Raw genomic sequence first — 15,122 nt, 5'->3', positions numbered from 1 at the left:
ATTAACTATAAGCCATGGGTAATGGGAGTAATCAGGTCTGGGTGAGCTGCTGCTATGAAACTGGAATGTTCCTCGAGGTGAAGCCAGTGGAGAAAAATGAAATGACCCATTTTTGTTCTAAGCCAGTGAAAATAACAATAAATTATTATTTATTAATAAATAATGATATTATCTATCTAATAAAAAATAAATAAAAATAATGTAAATAATGAGACACCTGTTAACTTACAACTAGAAGCTGAAGAGTTCCATCAAAGCATTTAAGAACTCTTGAGGGCAGAAGAATAGCCTGGAAACAGTGAACCTTGGCAAATGACATTTGCTTTTAGTAACCCACAAAAGCATCCTTTTTGAAGGGCTGGAAGAACCTAGATGTGGACCCCTCAGCATGGAGAGGTTCCCAAATTCCATGCAAAGTCACTATCACAGTGCTCCAGGAGTCACCAGTAAGCCTTGGGAATGACAAACACACCGGTAGATATTAGTAACAGAATGAGGCTATCATGGAAAGGAATTGACTTCAGCCATGTGAATGAAAAAGACATATACAGTGCTTCCTGGAAGGGATTCCTGAGTCGCTGGTCACTTACTGTATGGAGAAAAAACGATTTTCCTTCAAATACTTTCTGAGAGTTTGGGAAGAATCACAGCAAGACAAAGTTCTTTTAGACTGTCCAGCCAGAGCAGAGTACTCCATTTACATCATTTAATTAAAATGCCATGTGGAAGTGGAGAAAGTGTAGTCATATTCCTTTTCTCCACTTGTGCCTCAGTGACTATAAACATTTCCAACCCCGATGACTCACAGTATCACAGAATTATAGATTCAGAGCTTGAAGTCCTTACAAGTTTAATCTTTTCATTTTATAGTTAAGGCAACTGAGGCTGGGTGGGGAGAGAGGGGGGGTCTAATGACCTTATATCAGAGGCAAGATATGGATCCAGACTTTTTTTTAACCTCAAAGCCAATGCTTTTTTCCAATGTAGGGTTAAAAATGATCTCAGATTCCTTTCTCTGATCAAGACTCCCCTCTCTAAGATCCTCAATGGGTAATCTTCCATTCTCTGACTAAATACCTCCAATGAAGAGAACTCAATACAATAAAAGATTCTATCTCCTAAGGTAGCTCATTGTCCTTTTGAACATCTCTGAATGCTGGGATAAAGAAGTATTTACTTCTTCAAAATCGTGCTATGGGATTGAGAACAAACCTATTTCTTCCTTCATATGGTGATACTTCGGATATTTGAAGACAATTATCATATTCCACCCTAAGTTTTCTTTTATTCATGCTAAATATTCCTTGTTCCTTCAAAAGCCTGGTCTCAGTCACATATTTTGAACAGCCAGCAAGACTCTCCAGCCAGACTCTTTCAGATGTGACTGAAGATGCCCTGGGCTGGGAAGGAACCAAGCGATATGATGGATGAGGTGCCCAGCAATTCTTAAGTAGAAGTTATAAGTAGGAAGTTGGGGGGAGGAGGGTTATACATGCCACAGGATATAAGTAACAACCAAAGTGAATGACATTTTAGCCTAAGAAGGATGATTTCACTTGGTGTCTAAAAGCCTTTCCTAGCTCTAAATGCCCCTTTCCCCTTTTGACTAAGAAGTATTTGCCTGTCTGACCCCTTTCCTTTCCATCTGCTCTATCCATCAGCATGTCCTATGCTGCTTTTGCTACATATATGACCTTTGAAAAATCCCCCTTTTCTGAGCTTCAGTTATATATGCTTTGTAAAATGGGGGAGGGAGTTGTATTAAATGAACATGAAGACCCTTCTAGCCCAGATATTTAGTCCATGATTTTTTTTTAGTCCTGTGGTATCCCTTTCTTTGGTGAACCATGTGCAGCTTTCTTGTTATATGACACAACCTCTGGTCTTCTTACTTAAGCCAGACACCGAGATCCTTTACAAGTCATTACATGTCTGGACTAAGCTAGAAAACAAAATTGTGTCTAAAACTTTTCCAAACTTCACACAAGCTTCAAAACTTAACTTGGTGGTAAGTGCTCAAAGACCTTCATTTCAAATTTGAGAAATAGCTGACTCATACTATGTCAACAGCCATTCAAAGGACAAGATGGTGGTCTGGATTCTGGGAAAGGTGAAAAGAGCTCTGGACTAGAAATCAGGAGACCTGAATTGTAACCCCATCTCTGTGACTTCCTAGCAAGGTCCCCTTGGTAGCATGCTTGTTAATTTGGAAATGACTTGAAATTAGACACGTTAGTTCACACAATAGATACATGAAGTTATATTCAAAAAGACCTTGAAGAGCTAGAATGATGGGAACATACCAAGATGAAAAATGATGCAATTTTTCTCAAGGAAATTTGGTTTAATGGGGAAGATATGATATATATTATAATATATATAATATAGGAGCTTTGTATGAAAAGATGTAATACAAAAGATAAATAATGTGTTCTAAGAATACTTCAAGAAGAAGGAATCCCTTTCAGTTGAGGGAGTAGAACTAACAATTCAATCCTGGTCACTACCATTCAGTTGTCTTAGTAGATGATCTCAAAAGTTATTATGGTTTGGGGTGCACTGGATAGAGCACCAGCAATGGAGTCATAAGGACCTGGACTCAACTGTGGCCTCAGATACTTACTATGTGATATTTAACTCCCAACTCTCCTCCCCAAATCCCCTCAAACAAAAAAAGTTATTGTGGTTAGAAAAAAATCTCTTGATATGGCCAACCTAACGGTAATGAGAATTTCCAAGCTCATTTGGGTTGGTTCTCAGGTGCCAGAGACACAATCAGCTTCTAGATGATCTTACCAAGCTGGAATTGGATTTTTGGTATTGGACCAGTAATGGTCCCCCACATAATCTTTCAAGAACTCAGAGTAACTGTCAGTTGAAAGGAGAGGATGAAGTATATAAAAATATACCTGTGTGTGTTCATGTGTCAAGGACCTAGAATTTTTGGTGCTGTAGGAATTAATTCCATCCCTGAATCTGGAACTCTTCAATCACTTAAGAGAATTGCTAATGGCTTAAAGTGTACAAGGCATTTGCAGAAGCTGAATCTTCCTGCCTCAAGCCCAGCACCATCTAATATAATATGCAACAAAGTCCTTCATACTCATGTAAAATATTATTTTACATTACTTTGCTGCTGTTTTCTCTTCTGGCTGCCATTTTCCCCACTGGTCTAGTGAGCCATCATTCTTCATTAGGGATTTAAAGGAACCCAATGAATATTCTTGTAAAAATCTTATATTGTGACTCCTGCCAGCTGATTCAACAACTCAAACTCACCTGTCAAACAAGGGTTTCTCTCCGCAATCAAATGAATCCTGTAAATCCTTGACTAAGTTGGCCTGACCAGGCATCCGAAAGAGTCCTTCCTCTGTGAGACCTCGCTCCCGGATGAAATCCACACATTGCTCCACCAGCAATGGGGCCAGGCGAGGACCATACTTCCTTTCATATTGCACAGTATCTTCCAAACGCTGTCCAAAGATCCCTGGAGCAGGAGAGAATAACCCCCAGTACCAATGTTAATTTTTTTCTTTTTTTTTTTTAAGTAGAAAGAACAATGGACTTGTCTAAAAACCTTGGGATCCAACAGGGGCTTTGTCTCTACTAGCCATGTTACCCTAAACAAGTTGCTTTGCTGACCTAAGTCTCAATTTCTTCATCTGTAAAACAAGGATAATAAATTCTTGTAGTACTTGCCTCATAAGGTTTTTCTGAGCTCAAATGGAATAAAATATGCAAAGTAAAATTTAAACTTGAGATACTATATAAAATAATTTTTCTCTTTCTCCCACCTAATGATGGAAAGTATGGAAAAAAACAAAACAAGATCTGGTTAAGGATTAATATGAGGAAAGCCAGTACAGGGGATATTGAAGTATAGAAGCCAATCAGAATCCCTAGTCCAGCGGCAGGAGGGGTAACTTGCATTTAATGTTACTTGTTGGAAGCCTCCTCTGATTTTCAGGATTACTGACTGGAGTTGAAGGGACCTCTGGGGCCATCTAATCCAACCCACTGGACCTCAAGAGAATCCCCACTATAACCTATCTGAATACTGATCATCCGGTTTCTTCTTGAAAACTTCCAATATGGAAGAACCCAGCACTTTTTGACAACCTTACTTGGTAAAAGATTTTTTCTGCAATCAAGTCTTAATTTGCCTATTTGCTATTTCTACAAGACAATGAAAGACCTAAGAGATAGAATTTTGGATATCACTCTATTAATTAGGCAATAATAGATTGATGGTCACTGGTCTCTTGCTGTAACCAAAGACAGTTGATGAAAATACTGAATGCTTGAATATGCTTTTAGAAAAAGTAGTGCCCTTGACAGCTGAAAATCAACCCCGATTTGTGAACAATGAATGAGGGAGTGGACTTTCAAATGAGGAGGTGAGCTGAAAGCCTTCAGCTTCTCCAGATGAGAATGTGGCTTGATCCTGAGACTGGACCACCTACAGCAATAGGACAAAGGAATCCATCTCTAGCCCACTCTGGTTTTCTCCTACATTAACTGGGTTAGCCTAGACTCCAGTGGAAGAGAACAAGGACATGGGTTTAATGCTTTAGATCTGGAATTGTCCAGATTAGATCCTGTTTACACTATAAACAATTGTGAGGTTGCCTAGTTGAGTAAGTTCAGTTCAAGATCATGGAGCATGTACCCTGAGAATTTGGCCAATCTCATCTATCAGCCTTGTCCTTCAGAGACTGGCTGAATGGCCTACAGGGAGTGGTCTCTGTATGAGGAAATAGAAAGGAAAAACCTAATTTAATAATTAGTTATTAATATAATAGAAAAATACTTGTTTCTCTTGTACTCATGACTCCTGGTTTTGCCTTCTGGGAGCAAACAGAACAAACCTAATCTTTCTTCCATTTGAGAATGCTAAATGGTGGAAAGAGGCTATCTTGAGTCTTGTTTTTTCCAGTATAAACCTCCTTAGTTACTTTGAATTTTGCTCCCATGGCTTAGACTTAAAGCCTCCCATCCTCATTGCTTTCCATGCTCTCCAGTTTGTCAAAAACTTCTTTAACTCTACCCCCCAGAGCCCTACACAAGACTCCAAGAAGTAGTCTGACTAAGGTACTATAGAGAGAGATTTGTATAGCCTGCTTATTCCAGAAAATAAGGACTTAAGACTTCATTGGCAGCAGTACATTGCCCTGCAGCCATACTTCCTTGCTGACTTTCTTGGAACTTTCAGTGCCTTAAAACTCTTGGATCTTTTCTACATGAACAACTGTCTGGACATGAGTCCCCCAGAAATACTAGTGACTTTGATTATTTTTAAAGTGAGTATGAAGCTTACATTTATCCCTATTGAATTTCCCCTTACTAGATTCAGCTCAATGCTCTAGCACAGAGGTGTCAAACATATGGCCCACAAACATAAGTGTGGTCTAAACCAGATTAAAATGTAATTCAGAAATATTTAACAAAATAAAATAAATACAAAAAACAAAAATCATATTTAAAAACTAAGTCAACATATGGCCTTCATGGTCATATTAGCAGCCTCCATTTCTAGTTAGATTGGACACCACTGCTCTTGCCTATCAGGATTTCTTTTTAACTCGGATACAATTATCGAGTGCGTTGGCTGCCATTCCCAGATTTGTGCCATCTGTAGAAGTGAAGAGCCAGTTACACCTTTACTTAAGTCAGTGATGTAAATATTAAATACCCAGAATCCTGGGGCACTCACCCCATTGGAAACTTCTTGACAAGTTGACATGAAACCCATTAATTCTTTGACTTCTGCAATTCAACTTGTTATGAATGCATCTAATTATAGTATCATCCCATCTACCTCTCTCCATCTTTTTACAAGAAAAGTATGAGATGCTTTATCAAATATTTGCTAAAAATCTAGGTAAATTACATTTACAACAATCCCTAGATATAAGGAAATGATGTTAGATGGGCATGACTTGTTCTAGACAAAGCTTTGTGATCACCACTATTCTATTGTTCAACAACCACCTATTTAATGTTCCATTTCAGAATTTCCCAGGCATTAAAACTAAGCTCATTGAACTATATTTTGCAGTTTCTGTTTTCTACCCCAGTTTTGAAAATTAACATATTTCTCTTCTGTCAACGCTATATCTTCCATTTTTGATGGACTTTCCAAATCACATTTGCTAAGTCTTTCCCTTCCTAAGTTCATCTTGTTCAGGTGACCTATATCCATCAAAAACAACTAGGTGCTCTCTTATCATGCCATTTATCTTGAGTTGACCCTGTTGGTCATTTTTGTTCCATTTCCAGCACAAAGATCATCCTCCTTAGTAAGAAAAGAATATAAATAAGTATTAAGCAGCTCTTCCTTCTTCTAGTTGTCACTGATTGTTGTTACGTCCAATCCAAGCAGTTGTCCTAAAATTTCTTTGGTCTACCTCTTTTCCCCAGTAGCTAAACAACAATAAGCCTTTTTGCTGTCCTTAGTTTCCCTCACTAGCCTTAACTCATACTATTAGTATTCCTGACACTAATGTTATAAAACCATGACAGATATATTTAAATTTATTATAACTTCTTTCTTCCATCTTCTATGGTGATTGCTCTTCATTCTTAAAGAGGACCAAATGATATCACATGATTATCATCATCACATCACATCCCCATCTTCTATACATAACTCTTAAAAACTTAAGTTGATTTGTTTGTACACCCTTTTAAAGCATGTCTCTCTTATCCTATCCCCTTGTCATTTTATTTCTTTTTAAATTAAGAAGACTTTTATACCCTTCTATTTTCTAATGAAAATAAGATTTTAGCACTAGCAGCCCTCCAATCCCTCCTGCTTCTATTATAACAGTTCTTCCATTAACACCCCATTTGCATGAGATAATTGCTTCATTTTACTCTCCCTACCCAGTTTCACTTTTTAAGATCATCCCATCACACTCAACTCAACATCAAGTCTTCTATGTATGTTCTTTCAAACTATCCAAATAAAGATAATTTTCATAAGTGTTACAGATAATTTTTGTTCATATAATAATCAGTTCCACTTTATTAAGTCTCTTATATTTGGTCTTTAATCTTTGTCTTTTAACGTTTCTCCTGAATCTTATAGGTCAAATTTCTGAAAGTGAAGCTGCTGCCCTATCTCAAACTATTCCTGCCACCAACTACCCCAGACCTGCTACTTGTTGATTTGGCAGTGTCTGCCAGGAGATACATATACTTCAATCAGACCAAATTACCACTTTCTGCCACTCACATTTCACTTTGAAGTATTATTTTAACTTATTTATGGGGGAATTTGGGAGAGTCAGGTAATTTCCCATCTAATTTGGTCATTCCTCCCAGAATCCTTTCCCCAACCTAAGTTGATTTGTGAGTTCACTGTATATTCCATTTCAGTCTCTTCAGACAATTGATGTTTGCTTGTTTTCTTTGGGGAAAAAAACAACACAATGGAATGGTTTCATTATTTTTGTCTTTATTCTAAAGGGTTTCCTTTTTTTAGGCTAAATCCTCCTAAAACTTTAGTCTTTGGAAGTTTCTTTATCCTTTGACTGAACTCCATTTGAAATAAGCTTTCTGAAATTTAAAAGGCATGTCAGACTATGTCTGGTGTTTCCTTTGCTCAATCACAAACTGTAGGAGAAAAAGGCTATCACCTACCCATGACATTCCCATTATTTTCAACCCAACAACCAGAACAGTCCTGATATTGAAAATCAGATCCAATATAAAATTTTTCCTAACAAGGAAAGGGAAAATGAGTCTTCCACTTTTAAGGGATGATATTATTAGGGCAAGTTATTAGCTGCTCTGTTTTTGGTAGAGAAAGAGAGATCCAGTAGATGTTGAGATAATTGAAATCTCTTATCACTGCTACATGGATTGATGTCAGGCTTGTGAATTATTTTCCTAAAGAATCACTTATTTCCTCTTTCTGTCTAGATGGTCTGTAGCATATACTACAAGGGACAAAAATCAATTCTCTCTCCATAAATCTTTATCTAATGGTATTCCTCTATGTTTCTTCCCTCAGGTATTTGGATTTACTCACAACATAATTGCATATTTATAAAGAAAAACAAGTTGTACATGAAAGATCTTCACTTTCAAGTCCAAGTACTTTTTTTTTTCCTGTGAGATCTCTCATATATATGCACATACTTTTTTTTTGGTGTTAAATACATTACTGTATTTTAATTGCCTCCCCCCACGCAATAACCCTCCCCCCCAGACTTACTTTAGCATTAAGAATTTTAAGATACCCTGAAACTCAGGGTGGTCAAGGTAAATAGATATGCAGACTGTACCATGCAGCGAGACAGAAACTGTTTTAATATTCCTACAAATACTCATATTTTAATTCCACAAAATACTGCCTTTTACAATAGATTTTTTTTTGGCAAATCAGGCCATAGGTATTATATGCAATGAAGAATTAAAGTAACACAACCTCACAGGTTCACAACAAAGAGGGAAAATGGGTTTTTATTGGGAATTCTTTATTGCATGTTAAGACAATTACTTCTTGCAATCATACTTTGTTCAGCTGACTTGTGAGGATGTAGCACAATGCATTGAAAAAGGTGCTACTCTCAAAGCCACAGGAATTGAGTGCAAATCCAACCTCTACTATTTAATATGACTCTAGGAAAATTCCTTAACCTGAATGGGTTTTGGCATCCTCACCCATAAAATGACATTTTTAGATGAGATGGCCTCTAAGGTCCCTAGAATGCAATGTGTACACAGAAAGAAAAAAATTAACTATATACTCGATGGAATCTAACAATATTGAGTTCACATATCTGGCTGTAAATATGGTGACTTGCCTTCAATTAAAGAAGCAAGTTATTTATAATGAAGTTTTCCACTCTTTTTCTGGACTTGTAAGCATTCACTATTGTTAGGGGTCAAATACTTAGGAACTTAATCATGGACCATTATAAACATTTAACCAACTGGCTATTTACTGTTCCTATCTATCTAAAATGGGAATGGTTATAAATGAAATGACTTATTTTAGATTATCAAATGATAAATAACAAACTTCATGGGACCTGAAAGGAGAAAGGACCAAAAGGAAGTGCACTATCTGTACGCCAGTGTCACACTGTGAATAGAAACAGATAAAAAGCAGAAAAATTATTTGTGCCTTTTCTCTCAGGGCACCAGATATTTGTGCTTTCTGGGTCGTTTTTTTAAAAGAAACTATAAAAGGAAGAATCTTTCTGATTATCATAATGGCTCAGAAAAGGCTAACTAGTGATGAAAAAACTGGTCCCTAAAAAAAAAAAAAAAAAAAAAAATCCCAAGCCATATAAGTCAGAAAAGAACCTGCACTCAGATCAGGTCAGTACTTTTTCCGCCACACATATTATACTAGCTCCTGGTTTCAGGTCATTTAATAAGCTTCCACTTTTTGAAAAGCATGTAGGTTCTTTGCCTTCCCTTTCTGATATTCCTGGGGAAAAAAAAGGCATCTACAAGCTATGATGCTTTAAAAGTGTTTATTGCCCTTACAAGGGAAATATGCAAAGACAAGAACAATGGCAGAGCAATTGCAAAGGAAACTATCTGAATGCCACAAACTGCAAGGTTCTTAACAATTCAATGGATCCTGATCTGACCAACACCTGCCTTTTCTTTTTGTCTTTGTTTATCCCCTGAATTCTTGACACAAGCTCGAGTCTAGCTTTCATGACCAGAAATGGGACTTCCATCCCTCTGACAACAGCTGGGAAGCCCTCACTTCTGGGGTGTGGGAAATTAGAGGGCTAGAGAGGTGATTTGTTTTTTGCAGAAACCCTCAATCTGGTCATCCCATGGAGATTCTCACCCCAGAAGACTGGCCCAAATTCTCAAGCAAGATGACCCTTTCTCTTTCCAGCTCCTAGACTTTGCTACTCAGATAAATGTAAGCACTTGGGACTGACCTAGTAAAATACCTAACATGTTTGTTGTTGTTAGTCTTGTCTGACTCTTCATGAACCCATTTGGGATTTTCCTGGCAAAAATACTAGAATCAATCACTATTTCTTTTTCAGCTTATTTTACAGATAAGGAAGCTGACTTAAGTGACTTGTCCAGAGTCACACAGCTAGGAAGTGTCTGAGGTCAAATTTAAACTCAGGATGAGTCTTCCTGACTCCAGGTCTGATGCTTTATCTATTATACTACCTAGTCATCCTTAATAATCCTTAATAAATACTTATGGATTGGTTACATACATTTTTCTCTTTACCAGAAGAGCTTCTAGTTACTGAAACTATGTATTTTTTTAAGATCATAAATTTTAAGTTAGAGAGAATCTTAGAAATCCTAGAATTATTTTATAGCTGAGGAAACTGATAGTCTATAATTTGTGCACAAGTGGTAATTAGCAGAGCTAACACTAAAACTCAGATTCCTTGATGCAAAATTCTGTGCCAGTTTTAATGTACCATCTACCATGTACCTGTACAACAGTATTTGGTAATGTATTAGTATCTGGACTTTTTTGCCTCATGAAACTGTGGTGAATCCACAAGTTTATTATGTAATTTTGACTCGATCCTCATGGTGGCCTTCCTTATTTTACTCATTATGGCACTCACCACAATGGCTTTTCTAAACCTTTCATCTTTCTTCAAACTTCTATAGCCCACCCTTTTTCTGCCCTCCCAGCTGAGTCCTGACTCATATTTCACTGAAAATATTGAGACTATTCTCAGTGCTCCCTCTGTATGCTGTTTCTCATCTCACACCATCCAGATATCTTCTGCCACCATCTCATCCGCCACTCTTGTCTCATGTGAAGAGCTAACTTTTCTCTTTACCCCTCTTCATGCACATGATCCCAGTCCCTCCTGACTTTTCCAGCCGATTGCCCCATTATCATCCCTATTCTCTCACTAATTTTCAATTGTTCCCTCTTCTGGCAGCTTTGTTACTTGCCTATGCATATATGTGCTACTCCATTCTCAAAAAAACTTGCTTGACCTCTCAATCTCTGCTAGTTATTCTCTTACATCTCTGCTACCTTGCGAAAGCCATCTACAATAGCTGCCTCTAATTAGTTTCCTTCCTCTCTCTCTTTTTAGTTCTTTGAAATCTGTCTTCTAAGCTCATGACTCTCTACAAAGTCACTAATAATTTCTTAGCTGACAAACCCAATGGCCTTTTCTCAAAGCTCATTCTTCCAGTTTTCTCATCTCACTTTCACCAAGGATGGTGGTAAATGTGCTCTTAAAGGGAAAAGTGAACTATCTCATGAGTGTAAACTAATAGACTTGGAAATGAAAATAATTAGAAAACACAAGGGATGAAAATTGCTATCAATAGCATGTGAATTAGTGTTGCCTTAACGAAGGATGTTGCTTGGATAAGTAGCAGACAAAAGACAGTTCTTGCATGAAGTCAATTTATCAGTTGCATCAAAAAAGGATGGATTGATGACCAGACTCAGAAGAATGTTCTCAAGCAAGACAACTCCTACTCAAAAATGTCTTAAATGTTTCCCACTCAATCTCTCTTTCCAGCTCTCAGATCTTGCTACTCTAGATAAATGTAAGCACTTTGAAGGCAGGGACTATCTCATGTTTATATTTGTGTCATGCCTGATACATTTGTTGTTATTTAATGCTGTCTGACTCTTCATGACCCTGTCTGGGATTTTCCTGGCAAAGATACTACAATCATTCACTATTTCTTTTCTCAGTTTATTTTACAGATGAGGAAACTGGCAATTCAAGTCAAGACTAGAAATTTCTTCAAAGATTTAAAGGTAAAGTACCCTGAAGGAACAAAGGTATTTCAAGAAGTGGTTTCTTTGCATTTTTAAAAAATTGCACAGGATTTCATAACGTGCAAGTGTTGGGAGAGGCTGCTGACAAAAGAGAAGTTACTGCAAAAAAGAAATTAAAAAAGCTCCCTACTTGCCACAGCAAATCTTTAATATAGAATCATTCATTTTATCAAAGAATGCTATCTCAAAGCTACATTTTGGTGGAGAAAAAAATTATACTAGTTTTGTAGTGGCAAGGAACTGGAAAAAAAATTACACTAGTTTTGTAATGGCAAGGAACTGAAACTGATGGATACCCATCAATTGGAGAATGACTGAATATGTTATAGTATATGAATATGATGGAATATTATTGTTCTATAAGAAATAATGAGCAGGTTAATTTCAGAAAAACCTGGAAAAACTTAGATGAACTGATGCTGAGTGAAGTGAGTAGAACTTGGAAATCATTGTACACAGTAACAATATTATATGATGAGCAATTGTGATGGACTTGGTTTTTCTCCACAGTACAGTGATTCAAGACAAATCCAATAGACTTGGGATGGAAAATGTCATCTGCATCCAGAGAGAAAACTATGGAAACTGAATGTAGATTGAAGCATTTTTACCTTTTTTTGTTTTTGTCCTTTCTCATGGTTTTTCCCCTTTTGGTCTGATTTTTCTTGCATAGCATGACAAATTTGGAAATATGTTTAAAAAAATCTAAAGCTTCAAAACATAGTTATCTTTTTGCTTGGAAAGCATACTCTAGGACTTGCAAATTAAAACCTATTCTTGTGGACCATAGAGAAAATCCTAAAGCATAAAAAGGAATCAGCAAGGAGACATTACCTGAGCATTATTTCATTAATCCTAAATATGGAAAGACTTTATCATCTTTGAATAATGGTTTTTGCATAATTTCACTCCCACGATTTTAGAATGATAATGGTATTTCTTTCAAGATTCTACTCATTTTTGGATAATGCTCCAGGCCCACCTCATCTGGATGATTTTAAAGAAAACATAAAAGTGATCTGTCTTTACACTACCACATTATTACAACCAATGAGTTGATTTCAAAAAATTTCCACATTTGCTCACACAACTGCAACTTTAGATACAGATAAGGACTTGACATTAAGAGATTTCTGGAAGTCCCATAATATTTACCAGGCAATCGGGAATATTGCTAAGGCATAGAAAGATCCAAATATGTATGAAGAAAGTCTGGGGGTTTTCCCATATAGAATATATATAGAAAATTATCCCATATATAACACATATAGAAGTTTTCTTCCAGTGAATTTGGCAAAGATTAAACATTTAAAGATATGAGTAACAAGATCAAAATTCTTATAACAATTGGAGCTAGAAGTGAATGAGAAAGATGTAGAATTGATTGAGTTTCACAGAGAACTGCAGGATAAGGAACCAAATGAGATGCTAGCTACAAAGATTATAGAAAAAGAACTGGAAACTTTGGAAACTGGAAACTTTTGGAGGTCACACTAAAAAGTTCACAACAAACAGTTGGAAGAAGCATTTTATCTTTAAATTAATTTTGTCCTTTATTGAAAAGATATCTAAATACCTCAAGATTTTTTTTCAAAGACTTGTTGAGTATAACATTGCTTTATATCTTCAGATATATAAAGGAAAAAAGAGAGTCTCTATCCAAATACCTCTTGATAACTTCATTAAAAAGTTGCACAGTCAATCACCAGCAATAAAGGCTGGGTGCAATGGATGGGAAAGGAGCAATATCTTAACACATCTATGTTAACTTTATGTACCGTGCATACTTTATTATTAACTTTATCTTTCATTTCATAATTCTGTTTATCATAGTATAGCATCTAATATGTCTGCATTTTAGTACATTTTGTGACTTGAATAAAGGTTTTGTTTTGTGTATGCCTTTTTTATATAGGCTAAGTGAAGTGGGTGGGTAGGGACGAATTTATATTACAAAAAGAATCCAATTTAGGTAGAGGTCTGAAGAATGGTAAATCAAGTACTGTACAGTAGGAACTTAATTAGTACCAGCTGGCTGACTGACTGAGTGACTAGACTTTGAAGTATTTTGCAAAAATTTGCAAAAGTTTAATTGCATCCTTTAATTTTCAATTTAATAAGTAATTATTACATCAGAGCCCTGTGGCACATGGAATTAAATTTAAAAAAAACACACAAAAAAGAATGCCAGGGCTCAAGAACATTTCACAGAAAATTAAGTGTTAATTTAGAAGCAAGAAAAGCTCCTTGAACTATAAAAGAGAAATTAGCCTCACTTGCAGAACTCCATAAAAGAAATGGAATTTATTAAAACCACCCAACTGGCAATGGGCTAAAAAAACTGCCTTTAGGATTCAATTAATTTGATGCAATTATAATAAGAATTATTATTTTACACATCTACCCAGTATTTGTGGAACTGCTTTTAAGATAAGCTTCTTCCTAAATTTGAAAAAAAACTAATTTGGTAGAGTTGTGAAAGTGGTTCAGCCCTTCTGAAAAGCAATTTAAAATTATGCTCCCAAATGTAACTCAGAGGTACAAAAAATATTTAAAGCAATTCTATTAGCAGAGGCAAAAAGCTGAAAACTGAGGGAAACCCTTTAATTGGGGAGTGTATACCATACACATTATGATATATTAATGAAATGAAATGTTATCATGGTGAATAGTCATTGTATTGTGAATAGTCATTGTATTCTAGGAAGTTTATTCTAGGAAAACTAGAATAAACCGATGCAAAATGAATTAAGTACAATTTATACAACAGCAACATTTTAAAGACAAACATCTTTAAAATACTTAACAACTCTGATCAAAACAATAAAGAAATAACCAAACATAAAATTACAGAAGATTGCTGATGAGGAATGCTATCCCCAGAGAGTTTATGAATGCAAAATGTAAAATGAATCCTGCATTTTTAGATATGGCTAACATGGGGATTTGGTTTTCTTTATTATGCAATTTGTTACAGGGGTGGATTAAAAAAAAAATCTTAACTGGGAGGAGAAGAAAATAAATGCTTGTCACTCAATTTTTAAAAAAAAAATGAATTGAGACTTCTTCAGTGAAGTAATTTACCTATTGGTAAAACCCAGTGGTTCTCAAACTTTTGTTTTCAGTGTCTTTATCCTATTAAAAATTATTGAGGATCTCTCCAAAATGTTTTTGTTTATCTGGATTATATTTATAGACATTTACCATATTGGAAATAAAAACTATTTTTGAATTTGTAGACCTTCTAAAAGGGTTTCAGAGATTCCCAGGATTCTCTAGACCATACTTGGAGAACCACTGGGTAAAACCTGTAGTCAGGAAGCCAAGATGGAGGGATTTGGGGGGAGCAGAAGGA

General features: G+C 36.1%; 1 protein-coding gene across 7 annotated transcripts in view; it reads right to left on the bottom strand.

Annotated features, from left to right (window-relative positions):
* ARHGAP22 (Rho GTPase activating protein 22) overlaps positions 1–15,122 on the bottom strand; it is a 402,535-nt gene that overhangs the window by 32,220 nt on the left and 355,193 nt on the right. For all 7 annotated transcript variants that reach the window (XM_051981883.1, XM_051981885.1, XM_051981884.1 and 4 more), the window contains one exon: positions 3,280–3,487. In XM_051981883.1, coding sequence (XP_051837843.1) covers positions 3,280–3,487 — 208 coding nt within the window. The remainder of the gene's footprint in view (positions 1–3,279; positions 3,488–15,122) is intronic.

The sequence above is a fragment of the Antechinus flavipes genome, chromosome 2, assembly GCF_016432865.1.
Source record: "Antechinus flavipes isolate AdamAnt ecotype Samford, QLD, Australia chromosome 2, AdamAnt_v2, whole genome shotgun sequence".
Taxonomy (NCBI): Eukaryota; Metazoa; Chordata; class Mammalia; order Dasyuromorphia; family Dasyuridae; genus Antechinus; species Antechinus flavipes.
Note: the sequence above shows the minus strand (reverse complement) of the source record. Positions and strands in the feature narration are given on the sequence as shown.